General features: G+C 38.1%; 1 protein-coding gene across 5 annotated transcripts in view; it reads left to right on the top strand.

Annotated features, from left to right (window-relative positions):
• The window catches only part of LOC136330321 (putative ATP-dependent RNA helicase DHX57), a 64,453-nt gene that overhangs the window by 20,664 nt on the left and 22,075 nt on the right, over positions 1–21,714 (top strand). For 4 of the 5 annotated variants that reach the window (XM_066266959.1, XM_066266958.1, XM_066266960.1 and 1 more), the window contains exons 6-16: positions 746–924; positions 2,895–3,016; positions 3,989–4,184; positions 5,319–5,443; positions 7,582–7,715; positions 8,990–9,044; positions 11,150–11,355; positions 15,334–15,450; positions 19,102–19,198; positions 20,005–20,178; positions 20,844–21,044. In XM_066266959.1, the coding sequence (XP_066123056.1) occupies positions 746–924; positions 2,895–3,016; positions 3,989–4,184; positions 5,319–5,443; positions 7,582–7,715; positions 8,990–9,044; positions 11,150–11,355; positions 15,334–15,450; positions 19,102–19,198; positions 20,005–20,178; positions 20,844–21,044 (1,606 nt within the window). The remainder of the gene's footprint in view (positions 1–745; positions 925–2,894; positions 3,017–3,988; positions 4,185–5,318; positions 5,444–7,581; positions 7,716–8,989; positions 9,045–11,149; positions 11,356–15,333; positions 15,451–19,101; positions 19,199–20,004; positions 20,179–20,843; positions 21,045–21,714) is intronic. The other variant, XM_066266962.1, reaches the window with a different exon arrangement.

Genomic DNA, 21,714 nt, shown 5'->3' with positions numbered 1-21,714 from the left:
AAATTTCCCCCTGAAAGTATACAATTAATGATTTTTAGTATATTCACAGAGTTGTACAACCATGACTATCATCTAATTCCAGAACATTTTCATCACCCCCAAAAGAAACCCCATACCTATTAGCAATCCTATTCCTCTCTTCTCCCAACCTCTGATGACCAGGAATCTATATTCTGTCACTATGGATTTGCCTATTCTGGGCAGTCCATAGTAATAGAATCATACCATATGTGGCCTTTTGGGATTGGCTTCTTTCATGTAACATAATATCTTCAAAGTTCATTCATGTTGTAGCATGTATGAGTATTTTATTCCTTTTTATTGTGGAATAATAGTCCATTATATGAACATACCACATTTTGTTTATTGATTCATCATTTGATAGGTTGTTTTGTGTCATGAAACTAGGTACATTTGCAAATAGTTGAAATTTTCAGTTAATTCCTTGAATGTAAAGAGTCTACTGTTTTAACAAGGCATGCCATGCTTTCCTCTTCTTTATTTTTGCTTTAATTTAGTTTTTAACAATAGCTGCTTATACTTGATTAAAGTTTGTTTTAAGATGCATTTTAAGTTCTTTAGGATTAGAATCAGTGGTATTGAAATGAATGAACCTGCTTTATTCATGCTTTAACATTTTCTCCATTTTATGATTTTGTTGTTGTTACTTTGTTACATAGTGACTTTCCCCCTTTGACAAAGAAAGGGCTCCATATCGAAAATGTTTCCTTTTATCCCCTTCAAGTAGAAAAAGAATCAGAACGTGAGGAGGAGACAGATGAGGATGAAGGTCCTGCACCAGTTGTAGTGGAGAATGAAAGCTATGTGAACCTTAAGAAAAAGATTTCCAAAAGATATGACTGGCAGGCAAAATCAGTACATGCTGAAAATGCTAAAATCTGCAAGCAGTTCCGAATAAAACAGGTAGGGTATTCTGAGAGACTGGCTAGCAATACCTCCCTAATGTATGGATGAAGGGATTATGAATTGGGAAGCGTTGGCTACCCTTTCTAGTATACTTTTGGTTCTTTTTCTGAGTGGTCAAAATTTCTGCATACCACAGCAAACTTGGGCACATACTAGTTTTGGAAAGTACAATGACTGGTGAAAATGAAATACACACACATATACAAGTATTTTCAAAATTATGTGGCTTTGATACTATGACAGATAACCTGATAAGTGGAAGAAAAATTAATACTGTGATTTCCATTAGAGAAATCACTGTAGAAAAGGAGAAGGGTAAGGAGGGACTTTTACCTGTTTCGGAAGCTTAAAAGAGAAACAACTTGCCCTAGGTCACATAGCTAATAAGTGGCAACAGAGTTCAAGCTACTTCTGTTTCCAAAGCCGGTGTTGTTTTTACTCCAGTCATATGAACATTATTTTAAAAGAACCCACAAGTGAACTGTAAAGACGGAGTTGGATGTGGGACAAAGAGGAGTGGCTTAACAAGTTTGGGGATTGGATTAGAGATGTTGTGTGAGGGCCCTTCTGGTTCTAAAGTTCTGTGATTCTGATTTTGACCCAATATAAAATTACCACATATATAGTACAACACCCATAGAATGTCAAAATGAATAGAAAATCACACCACAAATAATAAAGTGGTAGAAACAAGGTTACATGTTCAATTTGTTGTGTATATAGGCGGTAAATTTATGTGATAAAATTACGTGCAGAAAATGATGTGTTAATATAAATTTCTTACATTATTCAAAAATACATCCATAGTTTTAATGTGTAGTACTATGTAGCATTGACCAGTAGATGTCAGACTGCGTTGCATAGATGTGATGATTGGCCAAAAAGAACCTTTATTAAGAGCTCTTACTATTACAATTTTGGTAAAAATCTGATATTGTGTAGAACAGGGGTCAGAAACCTATGGCTCGCAAACCAGATGTGGCTCTTTTGATGGCTGCATCTGGCTCTCAGACAAATCTTTAATAGAAATAATAACGTTAAAAATATAAAACATTCTCGCCTGACCTGTGGTGGCACAGTGGATAAAGCGTCGACCCTGGGCTTGCCTAGTCAAGGCACATATGAGAGTTGATGCTTCCTGCTCCTCCCCCCTTCTCTCTCTGTCTCTCTCCTCTTTCTCCCTCTCTCCTTTCTAAAATGAATAAATAAAAAATTTTTTTAAAAAACTTTAAAAAAATATATAAAACATTCTCTTGTATTACAATCCATTCATTTTCTACCGCTCATGTTCATGGTTGAGGGTGGCTGGAGCCAATCACAGCTGTCCTCCTTGGGACAACACCAAATTTTATTGGATAATGCATAACGTACACGGGTCGTTGTATGGCTCTCACGGAATTACATTTTAAACTATGTGGTGTTCATGGCTCTCTTAGCCAAAAAGGTTCCCAACCCCTGGTATAGAACTGTGCTGTCCAATATGATCGCTTCTACTCATGTGTGGTTATTTAAAATTGAATTAATTAAAATTAAATAATTCAGTTCCTCAGTAGCACCAGCCACAGTAAAGTATTCCGTAGCCACATGTAGCTAAGGCTACTATACCAGAGAACAGAAATATAGAACATTCCCATCACAAAGGAAGTTCTACTGGACAGTGCTGGTGTAAAAACTCTTGCTGGGAAGAGCGAGATAAGTACTAAGCAAGAGGGTTTTATTTCTCGTTTAAGATCTTTCCGTTTATTCGATTAGGAAAATACACAGATTCCCCAGCTTATCTGGCTGATTCTTGAGCAGCCTTCTGACTAACGTCATCAGTATCCAACCCCAACAAATCTGCAGTTTCTTTCTCTGAATAAATTGTCCAAGAGCAGAAGGGTGGGTATAACTGTGGGTTTTCACATTCAGAGCTTTGTGAGAGGCGGTTCAAAGTAATGCAACTGATACCTTATCTTTTATTTTATTAGGCTTCCAGGCAGTTCCAATCAATTCTGCAAGAAAGACAATCACTTCCTGCTTGGGAGGAAAGAGAAACCATTCTTAAATTGTTGAGCAAGCACCAAGTACTTGTTATAAGTGGTATGACTGGGTAAGAATGAAACTTATTTTTAATGCAGCTTTCATTTGTAAATACATTGTGTGCCGTGGTTACCAGAGCCAGTTCTACTTTTGACAAGTCAGGAGCTGGTGTTTTTTTGCGCATTTTCCTGTCAAATATTAAATAATATTTTACAGGAATTAATACTGTAGCATCTGTAGCCAATAGAACCAAATTACAAAAAACAAAAACGAAACTTGGTAATACATCTAGGAATTTATAAACATTATATATCTCTGCCTTGAGTTAATTTTAAGGCAAAAGGATTAGCTGAAGGCTTTTAAGAAGGCCCATTTTTAAATATAAAAAATAGTTCCAGAACATTTAGCTTGAAAAATTTTATCTTCTAAATTTATTCTGCTTTCTTTAGATCTTTTATTCTTTTAAGAACAACTTAGGGCACATTATTTTTCCTGTTCACACTCTCTATAGGTTATTGAAACCTGTTGAGCAGAGATAGTCGTGGGCATAATTTAATTATCTATTCAAGGGTTTTCAATTTAGTAATTCCATGTGCCCAGACTCACTGATATAGTAGTAACTTTGAATCTTACCGATTCTTATTTTTTTAACCTCAGTTCACTTATAACTAAGTCAATGCACATCAAAGGGAAAAATATAAAAGATTTTAATAATCTTAAAACATTACTCCTATTTCTCTAGGAGTCATATGTAAAGTTTACATTCTTGGAAGCACTTACAGACCTTAATCAAGTCTCTACTCAGTAGTCCCAATATTACAGATGGTACTAAACTATTATTTGATTGCCCTGTTAATAAGTGCAAATTCCTAGGGGTTATTTGCTATAGGTAATAAGTCAGTAGGTAGGTTTAGAAGATAGATGAAACTGAACAACATTTATTCTGATTAGCTTCCTGTCTTTCCTCAGTGCACATGATTGCTTCTTTAGTTAACTAGCACTTGAAAACTCTCGCTTTAGAACTTATTTGTTTGGCATATAGATGTGGGAAAACCACACAGATTCCACAGTTTATCCTGGATGATTCCCTGAACGGACCCCCGGAGAAGGTGGCCAACATCATCTGCACCCAGCCCCGCCGAATCTCTGCAATCTCCGTTGCTGAGCGTGTTGCTAAAGAGAGAGCAGAAAGAGTGGGTCTGACTGTGGGGTACCAGATCCGCCTGGAAAGTGTCAAGGTGTGTATGCTCTGCTTACTCCTGATAACAGGAATTTAGTGCTCAAGTATAAAGAGTTCTTGGTGTCTGGGAGATTCATGGGAAATTTGGGATATACAGTGTGTCTGTAAAGTCATAGTGCATTTTTGACTGGTCACAAGAAAGCAACAAAAGACGATAGAAATATGAAATCTGCACCAAATAAAGGAAAACTCTCCCAGTTTCATACCTATTCAGTGCAGTTTGATGTGGGCTCATGCACAGATTTTTTAGGGCTCCTTAGGTAGCTATCCCGTATAGCCTCTACAGATTCGTCACTGACTGATGGCCTACCAGAACGGGGTTTCTCCACCAAACTGCCAGTTTCCTTCAACTGCTTATCCCACCGAGTAATGTTATTCCTATGTGGTGGCGCTTCGTTGTAAATGTGCCGATATTCACGTTGCACTTTGGTCACGGATTCGAATTTAGCGAGCCACAGAACACACTGAACTTTCATCTGTACCGTCCATATCTCTACTGGCATGGCCGTGGGATGCTCCGCTGTATACACGGTATTACATTATCATCTGCGCATGCGCACATGCTGCCACATCATCCTACAGAAACTGGGAGGGTTTTCCTTTTATTTGGTGCAGATTTCACATTTCTATCGTCTTTTGTTGCTTTCCTGGGACCAGTCAAAAGTGCACCATGACTTTACGGACACACTGTACTTAAGAAGTCCTTTCAGAAATATTTTGGTATAGGAGCTCTTATTTGGGTCTACTTAATTTCTGCTATAAAGACCTGTTATTCTTGATTGGCAGAAGTGATGTAGTAAATGCTCATTTGTTCTTGAACCTGGGAATTAATCCGTTTAACTGAATAAGGAATGGACCAATTCAGAGTTGACTTTTTTCCTCACTCACTGTTGTTTTTATGTTTTATCATACTTTCTGACTGCTTTTTGTGAATTCTAAACTTAAAATTTTGATATGAAGTAGAAAAGCTTTTGTTGTTGTCTACAGCAAGAAACTGCACTGAATATGGTTTCATATTAAATGGAACTGCTGCTGTTTTCAATATTCTTTATCCATTCAGAATAGTTTTGTTAGGAAAATGCTTCCTATTTTCAAACATTTCATGAATGCTCTCTGTGCCCTTTCCTTGAAGTCCTCAGCCACCAGACTGTTGTACTGCACCACAGGAGTGCTGCTGAGGAGGCTGGAAGGAGACACGGCTCTGCAAGGAGTCAGCCACATCATTGTTGATGAAGTTCACGAGAGGACAGAGGAAAGGTCGGACAAAGATTTTCCCGTGAATTCCACACATGAAGACATGGCTGAAAGAATTTTATCCTGCTTCCAGTTCAGTTTCTTAGAATTAGTAAAGAAAATTTGGGAAGAAAAAGCCTGAGTGTTAGAAAGGGAACTGCTTTCGTGGTCTCCAGGGTCTGTAATACTAAATATGCTAGGAGAGTACATGTTCACCACTGAAAGATTCCTCCTGCTAGTTGGACATCATCTAATAAGAGATACTTGACACCCTACTGGTGACACGCAGAGCTGAGTGCTGTACTTAGCAGGAATAACAGACATAATGCATGCTCTAGCTCAGGGGTCGGGAACCTTTTTGGCTGAGAGAGCCATAAACGCCCACGTACTGTATTTTAAAATGTAATTCTGTGAGAGCTATACAACGACCCGTGTACATTACCATTATCCAATAAAAATTTGGTGTTGTCCTGGAGGACAGCTGTGATTGGCTCCAGCCACCCGCAACCACGAACATGAGCGGTAGGAAATGAATGGATTGTAATACATGAGAATGTTTTATATTTTTAACATTATTAATTTTTTTTATTAAAGATTTGTCTGCAAGCCAGATGCAGCCATCAAAAGAGCCACATCTGGCTCGCGAGCCATAGGTTCCTGACCCCTGCTCTAGATGATGAATTGGCTGATGTGGGCTTCGTTTTGCCATTCAGTCCTGACATTCATTCATATGTTTATAGAGCCCTGGCTGGATAGCTCGGTTGGTTAGAGCATTGTCCGGAAGCACAGAGGTTGACAGTTTGATCCCAGGTCAGGGCACATACAGGAACAGATAGATGCTCATTCATATGTTTATAGAGCCAGTATTACAAGTGCCAGGTGATCTATTAATTGCTGGGGATACTGTAGTAAAAAGTATAGACAGTTCTTCTTTATCTCTTATGCTCTGGTAGGAAAAACAAATAATTAGCAAGTAAATACACAAATAAATAATTATAATTGGAATAAGTACTGGGAAGGAATAAACAGATGCTGTGTTTTGAGGAATAGACCTATAAGCTAGCCAGAGACCGCATGTCTGAGGAGATGCCATTTAAATTATAACCTGAAGTAGGAGAAGGAGTCCTGCGTGACAGATGGGGGCAAGGCCAGTATTTGCAAAGACTGCAGTGGGAGGGGCTTCAGCGGGAGTCCAGAAACTAGAGGACCAGTATAGCTGGTGTGTGGTGAGTGACAGGCAAACTGGCAGGCGGGAAGAGCAGGAGCCAGGTGTGCCAGGGCCTGATACATCATAGGTAGTAAAGCATTTGGACTGTGTTTCAGTGGAATTAGAAGGCATTAAAGGGTTGAGGTATAAAATCAAAATTCTCAATATTTTAAAAGGAAGGGCCAGATAAACAAATGGGGTTAATCATAGCTTGTCATGTGGATCATGCTCTGGAGCAGTAAAAAAAAAAAACAACGAGTGGGGATAAAAAGAGACGACCCCATGAAAATTATGAGGCTTTCCCAACGAGGGCTATACTATACTATTATAATTCTCTTGTGAGGAAGAAAGTCTAAGTGAAGTTAGTGGACGGACACAGAAGCAGAAAATAACTAATAACAAAACTAAAAAAAATAAATAACAAATATGGAAAGAGGCCCCAGTTACTGCTGATAAAAAGTCTTAAAGAACTGAACAGGGAAGACATATGACCAGAAGACTACTTGTTAGTAAAAATAAATATATACAGATAAAGTGAAAGTCCCCCTTTCAAACCATTCCTAGTCCTGGCTCCAGAGGTCCCCAGAGATAACTACGGTAATTAGATTGGTGATATGTCCTTCTACACATTGACATATGTTTACTTTGTTAGAATTAGGTAGTTTGTTTCCTGACCTTTTTTCTTATACAAATGATGTTTTCATTTAATAAGTCAACAAAGTATTTATTGGAAGAAGGGGGTGAAGGTAAAAGTGCTGGCATGCTCCAGAGCAGGGGAGCGGGTCAGTATCCTTTTAATATTAAGTCCTCGCATCTAGTAACATGACACATCTTTTATGAATGTATTGATTGCTTTCACATAGGTCTTACACGTTCTTTGCTCAAAATATATTAAGTTATTCATTTTCATTCATTGCATTTTTTGATCTTCAAGTGTTTCTTTTATATCCTCTAGTGATTTCTTGCTGCTAGTTTTGAAGGACATTGTGTTACAGAGACCAACTCTCCAAGTTATTCTGATGAGTGCAACTTTAAATGCTGAGCTCTTTTCAGAATATTTCAATTCCTGCCCAGTTATTACTATTCCAGGTGAGTAAAATGCATCATTAAATACATGTTGTTCTAGCCTGACCAGGTGGTGGCGCAGTGGATAGAGCATTGGACTGGGATGCAGTGGACCCAGGTTTGAAACCCTGAGGTCGCCGGCTTGAGTGTGGGCTCATCTGACTTGAACGGGGTCGCTGTTTTGAGCATGGGATCATAGACATGACCCCCTAGTCACTGGCTTGAGGCCAAAGGTCACTGGCTTGAAGCCCAAGGTTGCTGGCTTAAGCCCAAGGTCACTGGCTTGACCAAGGGGTCATTCGCTCTACTGTAGCTCCCCAGTTAAGGCACATATGAGAAAGCAATGAATGAACAACTAAGGAGATTAAGGATCTGCAACGAAGAATTGATGCTTCTCATCTCTCTCCCTTCATGTCTGTCCCTCTCTCTGTCTCTGTCTGTCACACACACACACACAAATATATATTCTAATAAGCAAATGAAATTATTTTAAAGTTAAATTGAGCTACGAAGTCATAAGTATTTGTTCCTTTTTCTAGAAAAGTGATTAGTTTGTAATAAATAAAATTATAACCATATAATGAGATTAATAAAGAGGCAACATTATGTTCATTTGCTGGGAGATTTTAATTTAATATATGCTGTTTTGAAAAGTCCAGGTTATTAGTTTTTCTAGCATTCCATTGTGTTTTACCTAAAAGTGTTTGAGTTTATAATAGTATTCTGTCATAAAAGAGGAACTTGTATCTGTGTAGCTCATATTCTTCGTTCATTGCTGGATTCTGCTAAATTTCTGGATTTGGTCCATTCTGAGAGAAAGTGAAGTTGGGTAGCCTATGTCTTCCTTTGGTGCTTCCCAGTCCCACTGTGGGAATAACGTGTCACCGGGGGCCCTGATTTATCCTCTGCAATTGATTACCAGGGGGCAATTCAGAAGCATTGACTAATGAGTGATCCTATTTGTTCTAGTTATAGAGAATAGTGACTGTAGGTTTAAGGACAGAATTAATGCTTGATCTACAATACAGTTGTTGAAAATTTAAAGTTCCCTTGTCAAGGAGGAGAGAAGGATAGGAAAAGCATAACAAATTTTTTTCAAAAGGTAAAATGTTTTATTAGCAAATGATCATCTCTTCCCCTATATGCTTCTTTTTTTCTTCACTAACTAGAATTTATTCACAAAACAAGTAGTATCTTATTGTACCAAGCTTTGTTTTAGGGGAATTGTGCATATATAAACTAATTGTGCATATATAAACGAGTATTCTGAGGCTTTTCTGTTTTATTTGTTTTTCTAGGTCGTACATTTCCTGTTGATCAGTTTTTCCTGGAAGATGCAATTGCTGTGACAAGGTAAGGAGGGCATTAGTTAAGGTTTGGTGAAAGTCTTTAAAAATGGAATTATTATTTTACCTCAGAGTACCAAGATACTAATATATGTGTTAGTTTTTCTTCTAGTTTTTCTATTTGAGGATTCTGTTTTCCCCTATCTTTCAGCAAATATGTATTATACAAATTATTTGCAATTTGCAGGCAGTATTGTTTATTCAGGGTACTGACTCTGGAACCCTAATGCAAACTGGGGACTTTGGGTGATCATGATGTGTAGATGTAGATTCATTAGCGGTAACTGAGGTACCACTCTGGGGGGGTGTTGGCAGTGCAAGAGGCTGTGCGTGGGGGGGGGGGGACGGTGTGTATGGGAAATCTCTGTTCCTTCTGCTCAATGTTTCTGTGAACCTAAAACTGCTCTAAAAAATAAAGTATTTTAAGAAATTATGAAGGACCATAAATGTATCTCCATACATTAACTTGAAAGAAAAAGTACTAATTCTATAGTCAGATTTCCCGTATTTAAATCCCTCTGCTTTACAACTGTAACATTAGTGAAGAACTTAATCTCTCTGTGACTCAGTTTTATCATAAGTAAAATGGATGTATTAATTGTAGCTGCTTTATAGGGTTGTTATGAGGATTAATGAATTAATGAATACTTGGAGTGAAATTTTTTCTTTTTTTTTTTTGTATTTTTCTGAAGTTGGAAATGGGGAGGCAGTCAGACAGACTCCGCATGCGCCCGACCAGGATCCACCCGGCACGCCCACCAGGGTTCTGCCCATCTGGGGCATTGCTCTGTTGCAACCAGGGCCATTCTAGCACCTGAGGCAGAAGCCATAGAGCCATCCCCAGTGCCCGGGCCAACTTTGCTCCAATGGAGCCTTGGCTGCGGGAGGGGAAGAGAGAGATAGAGAGGAAGGAGAGGAGGAGGGGTGGAGAAGCAGATGGGCGCTTCTCCTGTGTGCCCTGACCAGGAATCGAACCTGGTCGCCAGAGACTCCTGCACGCCAGGCCGACGCTCTACCAACCAGCCAGGGCTGGAGTTAATATTTGCAAAGTGCTTACACTTGTGTGCCTGGTAGGTTAGTTATAATAATAACTAACATTTATTATTATTATTATCATTATCATTCTTCCCTCAAGAAGTTGTAGTATAGTTTGAGTGTTAAGATGTCTATATAATTTTCATACTGGGTGGAAAGTGATAACTTCAGATTTCTCTTCTTTGAAAGCCCTGCATCCTCTTTCTACTCTTAACCTGGAAGATTTGCAGGGCTTTATCCTTGCACTGTTTCTTGTCACTATACACTCTTCCTTAGCTCTCTTAAACTTGTGAGATTTCAGCTGTCACCTCTGTGCCAGAACTCCCAGGTCAGTCACTTCACTCCTGACCCCTGAGCTCCAGAATGAAAACATCTTTTATGTCTGGCACCTTGCACTCAACTCAGAATTTTTCTCTTTCTCTTCTCCTTTCATTTCTAATAAAATCCCCTCCTAATTCTATATTTCATGGTACTATATCCTCAAACGAAAACTCCAAAAACACTGGTTCTCATACTTTAGTGTGTAATAAGCATACTTAGGGAGCTTATTATAGCTGTTATTCTCTGCCCTGGCCTGGTAGCTCATTTGGATGGAGCATCATTCCTATACACCATGATTGTGGATTTGATCCCTAGTCAGGGGACATACAAGAATCAACCAGTGAATGCATGAATAAGTGGAACAACAAATCGGTCTCTTCTTCCCTCCTTTCTTCTCTCTCTAAAATCAATTTAAAAAAAAAACTGATATTTTCTGGGCCCTATTCCATTCCACTGAATGTGGATCTCTAGGCAAATCATTTTTCAACTAGTTTACCTGTCTTTATTCTCACTTTTTCAAGCTCACTGCCTCTAGAATTATCTTAAAGTAGAGCCAATAGCATTACAGTGTGTTCCCCTCCAGAAATAGGGCACAGCCAGCAGAATCCTAGACTAGTAGAAGAATAATAGCACAATAATCAAAAACAGAGAGCAAGCAGTCTTCTGCTGGAAGCACACATCAAATAGGTGAATGTGTCCCTTCACCAGCAGATCCACATACGCACAGACACATATTCCTCTGTCTTCCTTCCTCAGGTATGTGTTACAAGATGGGAGCCCATATGTGCGCTCCATGAAACAGATGGCAAAGGAGAAGCTTAAAGCAAGGCGCAACAGAACTGCATTTGAGGAAGTAGAGGAAGACCTTAGGCTTTCCCTTCACCTCCAGGATCAGGATTCTGTCAAAGATGCAGTGCCAGACCAACAGTTAGATTTTAAGCAGCTCCTGGTCCGCTATAAAGGTAATGTGCTTCCAGCGGGGGGTGGGGAGGTATTATAGTTGTACCAAAGATAACTACAGTTGACTCTTGAACAACAAAATTTTGAACTGTGTGCGTCCACTTATATGCATATTTTTAAAAATAAATACTATAAATGCATTTTCTCTTACAATTTTCTTAATAACATTTTTTTTGTCTCTGACATACTTTCTTGTGAGAATATAGTATGTAATACAATACATATAACATACAAAATATGTGTTATTGACCATTTATGTTATTGGTTAGACTCTAGTCAACAGTAGGCTATTAGTAGTTAAATTGGGGGGAGTCAAAGTTATAAGTGTATTTTCAACCGCACAGGGGAGTTGGCACCCCTAACCCCCATGTAGTTCAAGGGTCAACTGTAGTTTTTTATTCCAACCAGGATCCTAAAGAAGAAAGATGTGGCTCTTGTTTTATAGTTACATTGTCTTTGATTCATCAGAACAACCTTAAAATTAGAAAAAAGCAGTTTCAATGCATATTAGATTATAAAGGTTATTATATTTATCAGTGGGATTTTTTCTGATTTTATTTATTTATTTTTATTTTAAAAGAAATGTGATTATAGAAATATTGGGAGGTAGTAAAATATAAGTTACATTCTTGAGTATTTTGTTATTTTTAATTTTGATATGATTTCAAAATTAAAGAAAACTTTGTAAGATTATGCAATAAACTTATATCCTTTACCCCAGTTCACCAGTTGTTATTATTTTGCTTTATTTGTTTTATCATTTGCTCTGCGTAAATGTATTTTTTTTCTCCTGAACCTTTTGAGGCTAAGTTATTTCTGTATTATTTCCTAAGAACAAGGACATTCTCTTACATAAACATAAGACATTATCAAGTAAGAGCCCCCAACTCCCTGTTACTACTTCCATAGGAAAAGAGACAAGTGAGTTTTCCTTTTCTCCTTCCACCGAAGACTATTCCCACTTCTGCATGGGAAATGGTAATCATCAAGGAATTAGGGTGTTAGCCATGTTGTGCTGTTTAGTAAGTTATGCATATATGTTCTTGATGTTCTTGAGTCAAGTTCCTTATCTTCTTTATATTTCAGCTTCCTTATCTATAAAATGGAGTTATTTATGGGATTAAATAAGATAATAGAAATCCATAGCCTAGTGCCCAGCTGGTAGGGGCACATTTGAGAGTCTAATGAAAATATATCTGACTCAGAAGTTTGTGTTTTTCTATACATCATACCAGCTGAGAATTCCCATTTCCTTATTCTATTAAATGATGGAACAGGAAAATCCTTTTGGTTCTCCTTTTGAAATTTTAGTATTAAGAGTTATGTCTGGCCTGACCAGGTGGTGGCGCAGTGGATAGAGCGTCGGACTGGGATGCGGAAGGACCCAGGTTCGAGACCCCAAGGTCACCACCTTGAGTGTGGGCTCATCTGGCTTGAGCAAAAAGCTCACCAGCTTGGACCCAAGGTCGCTGGCTCCAGCAAGGAGTTACTCAGTCTGCTGAAGGCCCCCGGTCAAGGCACTTAAGAGAAAGCAATCAATGAACAACTAAGGTCTCGCAACAAAAAACTGATGATTGATGCTTCTCATCTTTCTCCATTCCTGTCTGTCTGTCCCTATCTATCCCTCTCTCTGATTCTCTCTCTGTCCCTGAAAAAAAAAAAAAGAGTTATGTCTGGTTTTCAGCATTTCCTTTATAATTTCAAGCACAGAGATTACCAAGATCAGGAAGCACTTCTGAGAATTCCTTTCTGAGGAAGTAGGATGACAGATTTGAGTCAGAAAACCTATCTTTGCCACAAACCTCTGTGTGGTGCCAGGCTGATTGCTAAGCATATCTGCATTTCCTATAAGAAAACACTTGATCTAATAAAAAAATAAAAAACTTGACCTAGTTGATCTCAGTGCTCTTTCCCTTTTCAGGAAATTAAATAATGTTCCCAAGCTCAATTCTTAAAACTTTTCTAATTTAAAAAAAAATCAGCCTGGCCTGTAGTGATGCAGTGGATAAAGCGTCAGCCTATAATGCTGAGGTTGCTGGTTCAAACCCCCAGGCTTGTCCAGTCAAGGCACCTACGAGAAGCAACTACATGTTGTTGATTCCCACCCCTCCCACCACCTTTCTCTCTATCCTCTCTCTAATGTCAATAAATACATTCTTTTAAAAATCAGTTCTTTGAAGTATATAATTGATTAGTAAAAAGTCAAAGTATAAAACACTTTTTAAATGATTTTCACTTCTCTTCCTTTTTTTCAGTTAGTTGATCCTTTCTCCTATTAGAATCTTGACAAATAGAAATGATTCTTTCATTGCCTTTCACATTCAAACTCACCCTTATTTGTGTAGCCTATTTATTTATTTATTGTGTTTACAGAGATTCTAGTGTCTCCCCGAATGCATCCCCCCCCCGTATTCCCCTCAACATATCTCTTACCCCCCTCCCAACAACTCCCTCCCCCCTTCCCTTCAGGTTTAATTCCATTCCTCAGTTCACATTCCGTTCCTCAGTTCACATTGTTCCTTGGATTCCTCAAATGAGTGAGGTCATATGATATTTTTCTTTCTCTGCCTGTCTTATTTCACTCAACATAATAGTTTCCAGGTCCATCCATGTTGTTGCAAAAGGTAATATTTCCTTCTTTTTCATTAACCTATTTATTCTTTTCTTTTCATGTTTAACCAACATAGGCTTTACTCTGCCAAAAAAACATTGTTTAGGTCCTGGCTGATTGGCCCAGTGGTAGAGCATTGGCCCAGCGTGTGGATGTCCTGGGTTCAATTCCTGGTCAGAACACACAGGAGAAGCAATCATCTCCTTCCCCATTTCTCCCCCTCCCCCCTCTCTCTTCCCCTCCTTCAACCATGGGTTGATTGGTTCGAGTAAGTTGGCCCCAGGCACTGAGGATGACTCCATGGAGCCTTATCCTCAGGTGCTAAAAATAACTTGGTTGCGAACATGGCCCCAGATGGGCAGAGCATCGGCCTGAGACAGGGGTTGCCAGGTGGATCCCAGTTGAAGCACATGCAGGACTCTGTCTCTCTGTCTCTCCTCCTCTCAGTAAAAGAAAGAGAGAGATACAGAGGGAAGGAAGGAAGGAAGGAAGGAAGGAAGGAAGGAAGGAAGGAAGGAAGGAAGGAAGGAAGGAAGGAAGGAGAAAGAGAGAGAGAGAGAAAGAAAGAGAGAGAGAGAGAGAGAGAAAGGGTGAAAGGAAGGGAAGGAAGGAGAAAAGAAAAACATTGTTTAGAAAATGCTTTTTTCCTTCTTCAAACTCTTCAGCATTAATATAGGAAGCTTCCCTTCCTTGGTACCAGTTATTTTGTCGCAGTTAGGTTATATTTAGGGGGATGGACCATTAGGAGCACTGAGACTTGTAGTACAACCTGAAGACCTGTATCTTTTACCAGGCCTCAATAAATTAGAAGAAAATTGTAGACCCTTAACCTGCAAGTCTGTGGATAGACTTCAGAGGTGTTGATGAAGCCATTGAAATCACATGTGTTTTTCAGGGAAGATTTATAACTTTTATCATTTTCTCAAATGAACCAAAAAGTAAGAGTCACTGGTGTAAAGATGATGGTGAAAGTTGTGGTTTCTGTCCATTGACTTCCATGGGTTAATGTTACCTGGACTTCCACCTGATATGACTCATGACTTGATTGAATCAGGGAGGGGTTTCTAAAATGTATTTGACTTTGAATTTTATTTCCAGGACTAAAATTGTCAACAAATGTGTGGTGGATAAAAAGGGGGAAGGAAGGAGGGAAAAGTGGCCTATCTGGGCTTTTCCAGCAAGGCTAGGGGCTGCTCTTTGGGTCACTGTTTAAGCAAAAAGTTCTCTGAGTAAACGTGTATGTTCTGAGAGACTGAAAGAAAAAATTTTGTTTTAGTACATTAAATCACATCAAGACACTCACCTAGTTCACCAGCATATTGTCTTCAGTGAGGTATAATTATCCTTCTGATTTTCTCCTTTCTTTCAGGAGTTAGCAAATCAGTCATCAAAACGATGTCCATTATGGATTTTGAGAAGGTTAATCTTGAATTAATAGAGGCCTTGTTAGAATGGATTGTGGATGGAAAGCACTCATACCCCCCAGGTAACTGCTGCTTGTCTTCATTATGTGTGCGATGGCACCAAGGAAGGGAGCTTACTTACTGAGATCCGGGGCCCTGTGGGGACAACCTCCTGGCCTGGAGCCCTCACCCCCACCCCCTAGTTATGTGTAAAGTTGCTTCTTAGGCTTTCCGGAGGAAATTTTACCTTTTACCTTGTGAGGTTCACCTACTTTTTTGCTCTCCACTCTTGCTCTTACCTAAGAAAAAGATGTTAACAACACAAAGTTCAAAAGGAAGAAAGCAGAAAAGAAGGCCTGCCTCACCCATGTGTAAACACTCAGTCCCTGGCTGAATGGGAGCCTAGTAATGAGTGTTTGAATCATGTGAAGACTTTGTTCATGGAGGTCTCAGGACAGCGGGGTTAAGAGAAGAGCTTTAGATCTGGTAAACTTTCTAGCCCTGCTACTCAGGAACTGCATACCCTTGGATAAAGTCCTTATTCTTTTTCTATGCCTCAGTTTCCTTGTTTGTAAAATGACAACACTGATCATTTCTCTTAGGTAAGGCTATTTTGATGCTTAAAAGAAACCATATATAAAACACTTAGCACAGTGCCTGTCATATATATAGTTAATGCCAACTAGATGCTACCCATAATAATGATAGTATTATATTTATCACCATCATCATTATTATCACTGTTGCTACTACTGCTGCTAAAATACAGAGCAACAACTGCTTTCCCCTACTCACTATCTTCCCAGTCCAGTGGCCTTCTTTTCCTCACTTATAGTCCCTATCCCCAGAATGGATGGCACAGATCTTCTCATAACTGCATCCTTCATGTCAGTAAAGTTTTTGTCAAATGTCTTTTCTTCAGAGAAAAGTCTTCTCTGGCCACCCTAGCTGTTGATTTTTCCCACTATGCCATCATAATATCCAAAAATGATTTTTATTTTTATTATTGCACTTAACAATTCCCCAAAGTACAGTTCTACTCACTGACAGCCTCCTTCTATAAAATTTAAGTTCCTTAAGAATAGGACGTCTTGTGCACCACTGTATTCCTCAGACTCTAGAACAGTGCCTGGAATTTTAGGTATGGTGTAAATCTTTGTTGCATGAATAGATGCTGCCAATATTGAGTGATTATCAAGTTGAATAATAAATCAAACTATTACATTATGTGTTTATGACACAGTGCTTAAGAGAGATGGAAATGGCTCCCCTCCTCTGCTTACACCAGCAGTTTTCAACCTTTTTCATCTCATGGCACATGTAAACTAGTTACTAAAATCCTGCAGCACACCAAAAGATATATTTTTTGTTGATCTGACAAAAAATAAAGCTATAGCCTGACCAGGCAGTGGTGCAGTGAATAGAGTGTCAGCCTGGGATGCAGAGGACCCAGGTTTGAAACCCCAAGGTCACCGGCTTGAGAGCAGGCTCACTAGCTTGAGTGCAGGGTCTCCAGCTTGAGTGTGGGATCATAGACATGACCCCTGGTCAATGGCTTGAGCCCAGAGGTCACTGACTTAAAGCCCAAGGTCACTGGCTTGAGCAAGGGGTCACATGTGAGAAAGCAATTAATGAACAACTAAGGTGCCGCAACGAAGAATTGGTGCTTCTCATCTCTCTCCCTGCCTGCCTGCCTGTGCCTGTCTGTCCTTGTCTGTCCTTCTCTCTGTCTCTGTCTCTCTTGCTAAAAAAAAAAAAAAGTATAATTCTGATTGATTTGCAAAAAATAATAATAGTAATTATTTTTGTTCCAAAGTGACTTTTTAAAAAATCAGGTGCCTATACTTGTAGATAAGGCTTTCTGGTACCAAGAATTAGCCAATTAGGTGCAACACTATTATGTGGCATGACTAATAAGATGCAATCGTATTTATATTTATGGTTCAAGACCGGGCATTCACACCAGAAGGTTATTGTTGTGTTAACTGTTGTCATTTTTTATTTGACAATCTAAGGGAAAAGAGGCCAGTGCTCCTGTCTTAAATAGTCAGGTATTGCATGTTTAAAAAATTATTGTGGCACACTGGTTAAAAATTGCTGACTTAAACTTTAGTTAATATGTGGTATTTTCCAGAGATGTGTGAGCCACAGAAATTATTAGACTGCCTTGTTTCTCATCTTTTGGCAAGTAGCTGATGTTGGTTATCACTGAACTCAATATCTTGTTTCATAAAGGAAGACTATTATTGAAAAAAATCAAGAGTAGCAGACAAAAAGAAATGTTATATAAGTCCCTGCATTCACAGACAAGTAGATATAGTGATGAGGGAGTTAGTGATATATTTGTGAATATTAGAGATGTTCCTGATACAAATGGCCAACCCAAAGGGCAGGACAGATCAGGAGACACACAAAAATATAGAGAAAATATTTTCTTCCATCCATATAGATTATCTTACCACTCATAAATGCTGTGGTCGTTTAGTAGGGAGCAGCATGCAATATATAATGGAAAGAGCATGGATCTGATGCCAGAAACCCTAGGTTTGTGTCCAAGCTCCACTCTTATTACCTCTGTGACCTGCCAAGTTACAGAGCCACTTTAAGGATACTGGTAACCTTCTTAATAGGTGGCTGAGACAATCAAATGAGATAATATACGTGAACATGCTTTGTATACAATGAAGTGTTAAAACCAACTCTGAAATATACCTTTGCCCTTCTTCAGAGTTTCATTTTTGTGATAATTTAGTTTCCTTATTTATTTAATGGGGAGAATAACTGATAAAACACAGGTCATGAGTTCCTTATGGACAGGTCTTTGTTTTATATTTTATTGTACCTAGCACAGAGGTGACTTAGGTACCCAATAAATATTTATGAGATTAAAGGAGGAGCTAATAAAGATGGTGCCAATTTCCTCTCTGAATAAAGCACAAAGGAAAGTGACTAGTACTGAGTGATCACTCTTGGCACAGACATACACTATAATCAGTTATCCCTGTTTATTTTCTTTAAAATTTAAAAGTCCTTAAGCCATTAAGTGGCATGGTTAGTTAATGTGCTGCCTTTTCGACATATGTCTGAGTTCAGATTGCTAGGTCGGCCAGCCATTTAGGTTGTCTTGTCTCATTTTCAGTCACATGTTTATGGGGTTTTTTTTTATTAATAGAAAGAAGAGTCTTCCTATCTTAAAGGATTAGAAAGATAATTCTTCTATAGAAATATGTGGCCAGTACACTAAAGAACTATGTTTAAAGAGCTTTGCTAATGCTGTTTGTATAACTTAAGGCATTATATTTTCCACACTTCTGTTTTTCCTGTTGTAGAAAGATAATATTCCAGTTATTTTATAGTAATTAAGACAGGAAATGTATTTTAAAAGTTTGTTATCTATTGCCTTGACCAGTGGTGGCTCAGTGGATAAAGCGTCAACTTGGAATGCTGAGGTCACCAGTTCAAAACCCGGGGCTTGCCTGGTCAAGACATATATGGGAGTTGATGTTTCCTGCTTCTCCCCTCTCTCTCTTTCTCTCTCTCTCTCTCTCTGCCTCTCTTCTCTAAAATGAATAAATAAATAAAAATAATTTAAAAGTTTGTTATCTATTAAATCCTTGGGAATTTACAAAGAAAGTTGAAATTCTCAGATTACATTATTTCACTGAAAATAGCTTTGTAATCTGTTAGTTTTTCATTTTTTGCAATATCAGATTAATTTTTTTTTTTATACCCAGGTGCTATACTTGTATTTTTACCGGGATTGGCAGAAATCAAAATGCTTTATGAACAGCTACAGTCTAATTCTCTTTTCAACAACAGACGTAGTAACCGGTCAGTTAATTGATTTCTATATCCTCAATCATCTATTGTAGTTATATGTGAAAATGAGGAACTGGAAAGGTCTTTTTAACAGTTATCATCCTCTTTAGGTTGTCTTGTCTTTAGATTTTGGTGTCACTCCTCAAGAATATGTTTGCTTATGCCAGCTGGAAATAGACAAACCTGTTTGTTCCAGGAAAACAGTCATTCCTATTCCATTAAATTAAAATATTCTCTTCAGTTAGCATAGTGATTCAGAGAAATTGCATGTAAGTTCAGTTGCCAGATACAGGGGATGGGAGAAGCCAGTGTTATTAACAAAAAAGAAATGCTACCATTTTGAGAAAAAATAACTTTCAGTGGTTCCTATTCTGATGGCAAGAAACACTGGACATGTCTTCATATCAAAGGGGACAACACTTGACAGATGAACACTCCCTAGAAATATAAGAATGAAATTTCTTAGTATGCATCACTATCTCTGCCTCTCTCTATGGATTTAAAGGTGGGAAAAATTATTCTTTGCTGGTTAGTGTGCTCTAGGCCTGTTACTTATAGAATGTCAACTGTTTAGTCCTCTTGATTATTTAGTAATAAATTACACTGCAGTTTTTCCCAAGTTGATGCACGTTTTTAGTTCATAGAACTGAGTAAATACTTTGTGAGACTCAGAAAGAAACTTCCCATTTAGATGAGCTGGGCCCTGAGGATGGGTGGAGGAGAAGCTGCTGATATGATACTTAAATAGAAATTTATCCACAAGAATCCCATTCTGGGGCTTATGCCAGAACACTAAATATGCTTTTAATGCCTTTCAGATGTGTTGTTCACCCACTTCATTCATCTTTATCCAGTGAAGAGCAGCAGGCTGTGTTTATAAAACCTCCTGTAGGTGTAACTAAGATTATAATTTCCACTAACATTGCTGAGACATCCATAACCATTGATGATGTTGTCTATGTCATCGATTCTGGGAAAATGAAAGAAAAGAGGTATTCTCTCTTGGCGTTATAAGGGAAGGGCTAAAGATGCCTCATTTAGAGTGATATGTCATTCTAAACATATGCTGTTAAACTGCATGGATTACCATTTGGAAAAATACTGTATGAAAACTGTGTGTATATATGTAAGTTTATAGCCAGACCATAATCTTTTTTTTTTTTTTTTTTTTTAGCCAGACCATAATCTTAAAGTCAAAAAGAGATAGAAAGTTTAAAGTTTTATCTTGGAAGTAATTAATTATTTTTCTCTATTTTTCATATACTTTACATGTGCTAGAATGAAAAAGTGTATATGGGGGTTGATCTGTGTTTATACTGGCTTGATGTTGGGTCACCTCACAGTGTTGACATATATCAAAACATCTGAAATGTTTTGTGCACCTTAAATATATATAGTTTTTATTTATCAAAAATAAATAAAGATGTAAAGAATTTTAAAAGTAAAACAGTTAAATAAAGAAACTGTATGTAGTAGCTTTCGATAGATACCAATTATGTTGGTAGTATGCTCCCACCAGGGACTCAACTACCATAGAACACAGAGGACATATGTCCTTCTATGGAAGTCAGGTGGTTCATCTAATCTGTCCATGTGTAAGAGTCTTGGCCTGTTTTTATAAAATAACTCTTTTTTTACATTTTCTTTTTCTTTATAGATATGATGCCAGCAAAGGGATGGAAAGTCTAGAGGATACTTTTGTCTCTCAAGCCAATGCTCTACAAAGGAAAGGGCGAGCAGGTCGTGTTGCTTCCGGGGTCTGCTTCCATTTATTCACTAGCCATCACTTCAATCACCAGCTTTTAAAGCAGCAGCTACCAGAAATACAAAGAGTGCCATTGGAACAGCTTTGTCTAAGGTACATCCATGTTTTCTTTTTCTTAGTAGATGTTTTGCTAAGAGTCGACATGGATGAACTCATTCATTTGCAAAGAAAAAACTCTTCATTGTCACCTTTAGCCATTCCTTTTAACAGTCTGCACATAAAGATCCCTTACGTTGCAGAGGATGACCCTAAAATAGACCTTATTAGTACATTTGTAAGTCAGAAAAGTAATCTGACTTACCAAGAAATAAGTTAGAGGTACCACCAATATTATATCATCACAAGAAGAAATCTACAGCCTCATTATCAGTTAGAGCAAAGTGAACAAAAACTACTTGAAACACCATTATTTACCAGATGAACAAAAAGAAAAAATATCATAAAAATGGAATTTAATGAATGAATGATCAAACTCAATGTTATTGAAGCTGGAGAATCTATAGTTCAACCTTTCTGAAAATTTGCTTGGCATTATACAAGAACTCTAAAACTGTGCCCTTTGACCCAGTCATCTCTTTGAGGAAATGTGCTCATAAAATAATAATGCAAAGAAAAAACAGTTACTTGTGCAAAGATATTAAAGATCTTCTTTTATCTAGCAGATTTATTTTGAGAGCCTTCCATTTGCCAGGGGTTGGGTTAAGCACTGGAGATATATAGGACAGTGGTTGTTAACCTTTTACAGTGAAAATAGAATTATTTT

This window comes from Saccopteryx bilineata, chromosome 3, assembly GCF_036850765.1.
Source record: "Saccopteryx bilineata isolate mSacBil1 chromosome 3, mSacBil1_pri_phased_curated, whole genome shotgun sequence".
Lineage (NCBI taxonomy): Eukaryota > Metazoa > Chordata > Mammalia > Chiroptera > Emballonuridae > Saccopteryx > Saccopteryx bilineata.
Note: the sequence above shows the minus strand (reverse complement) of the source record. Positions and strands in the feature narration are given on the sequence as shown.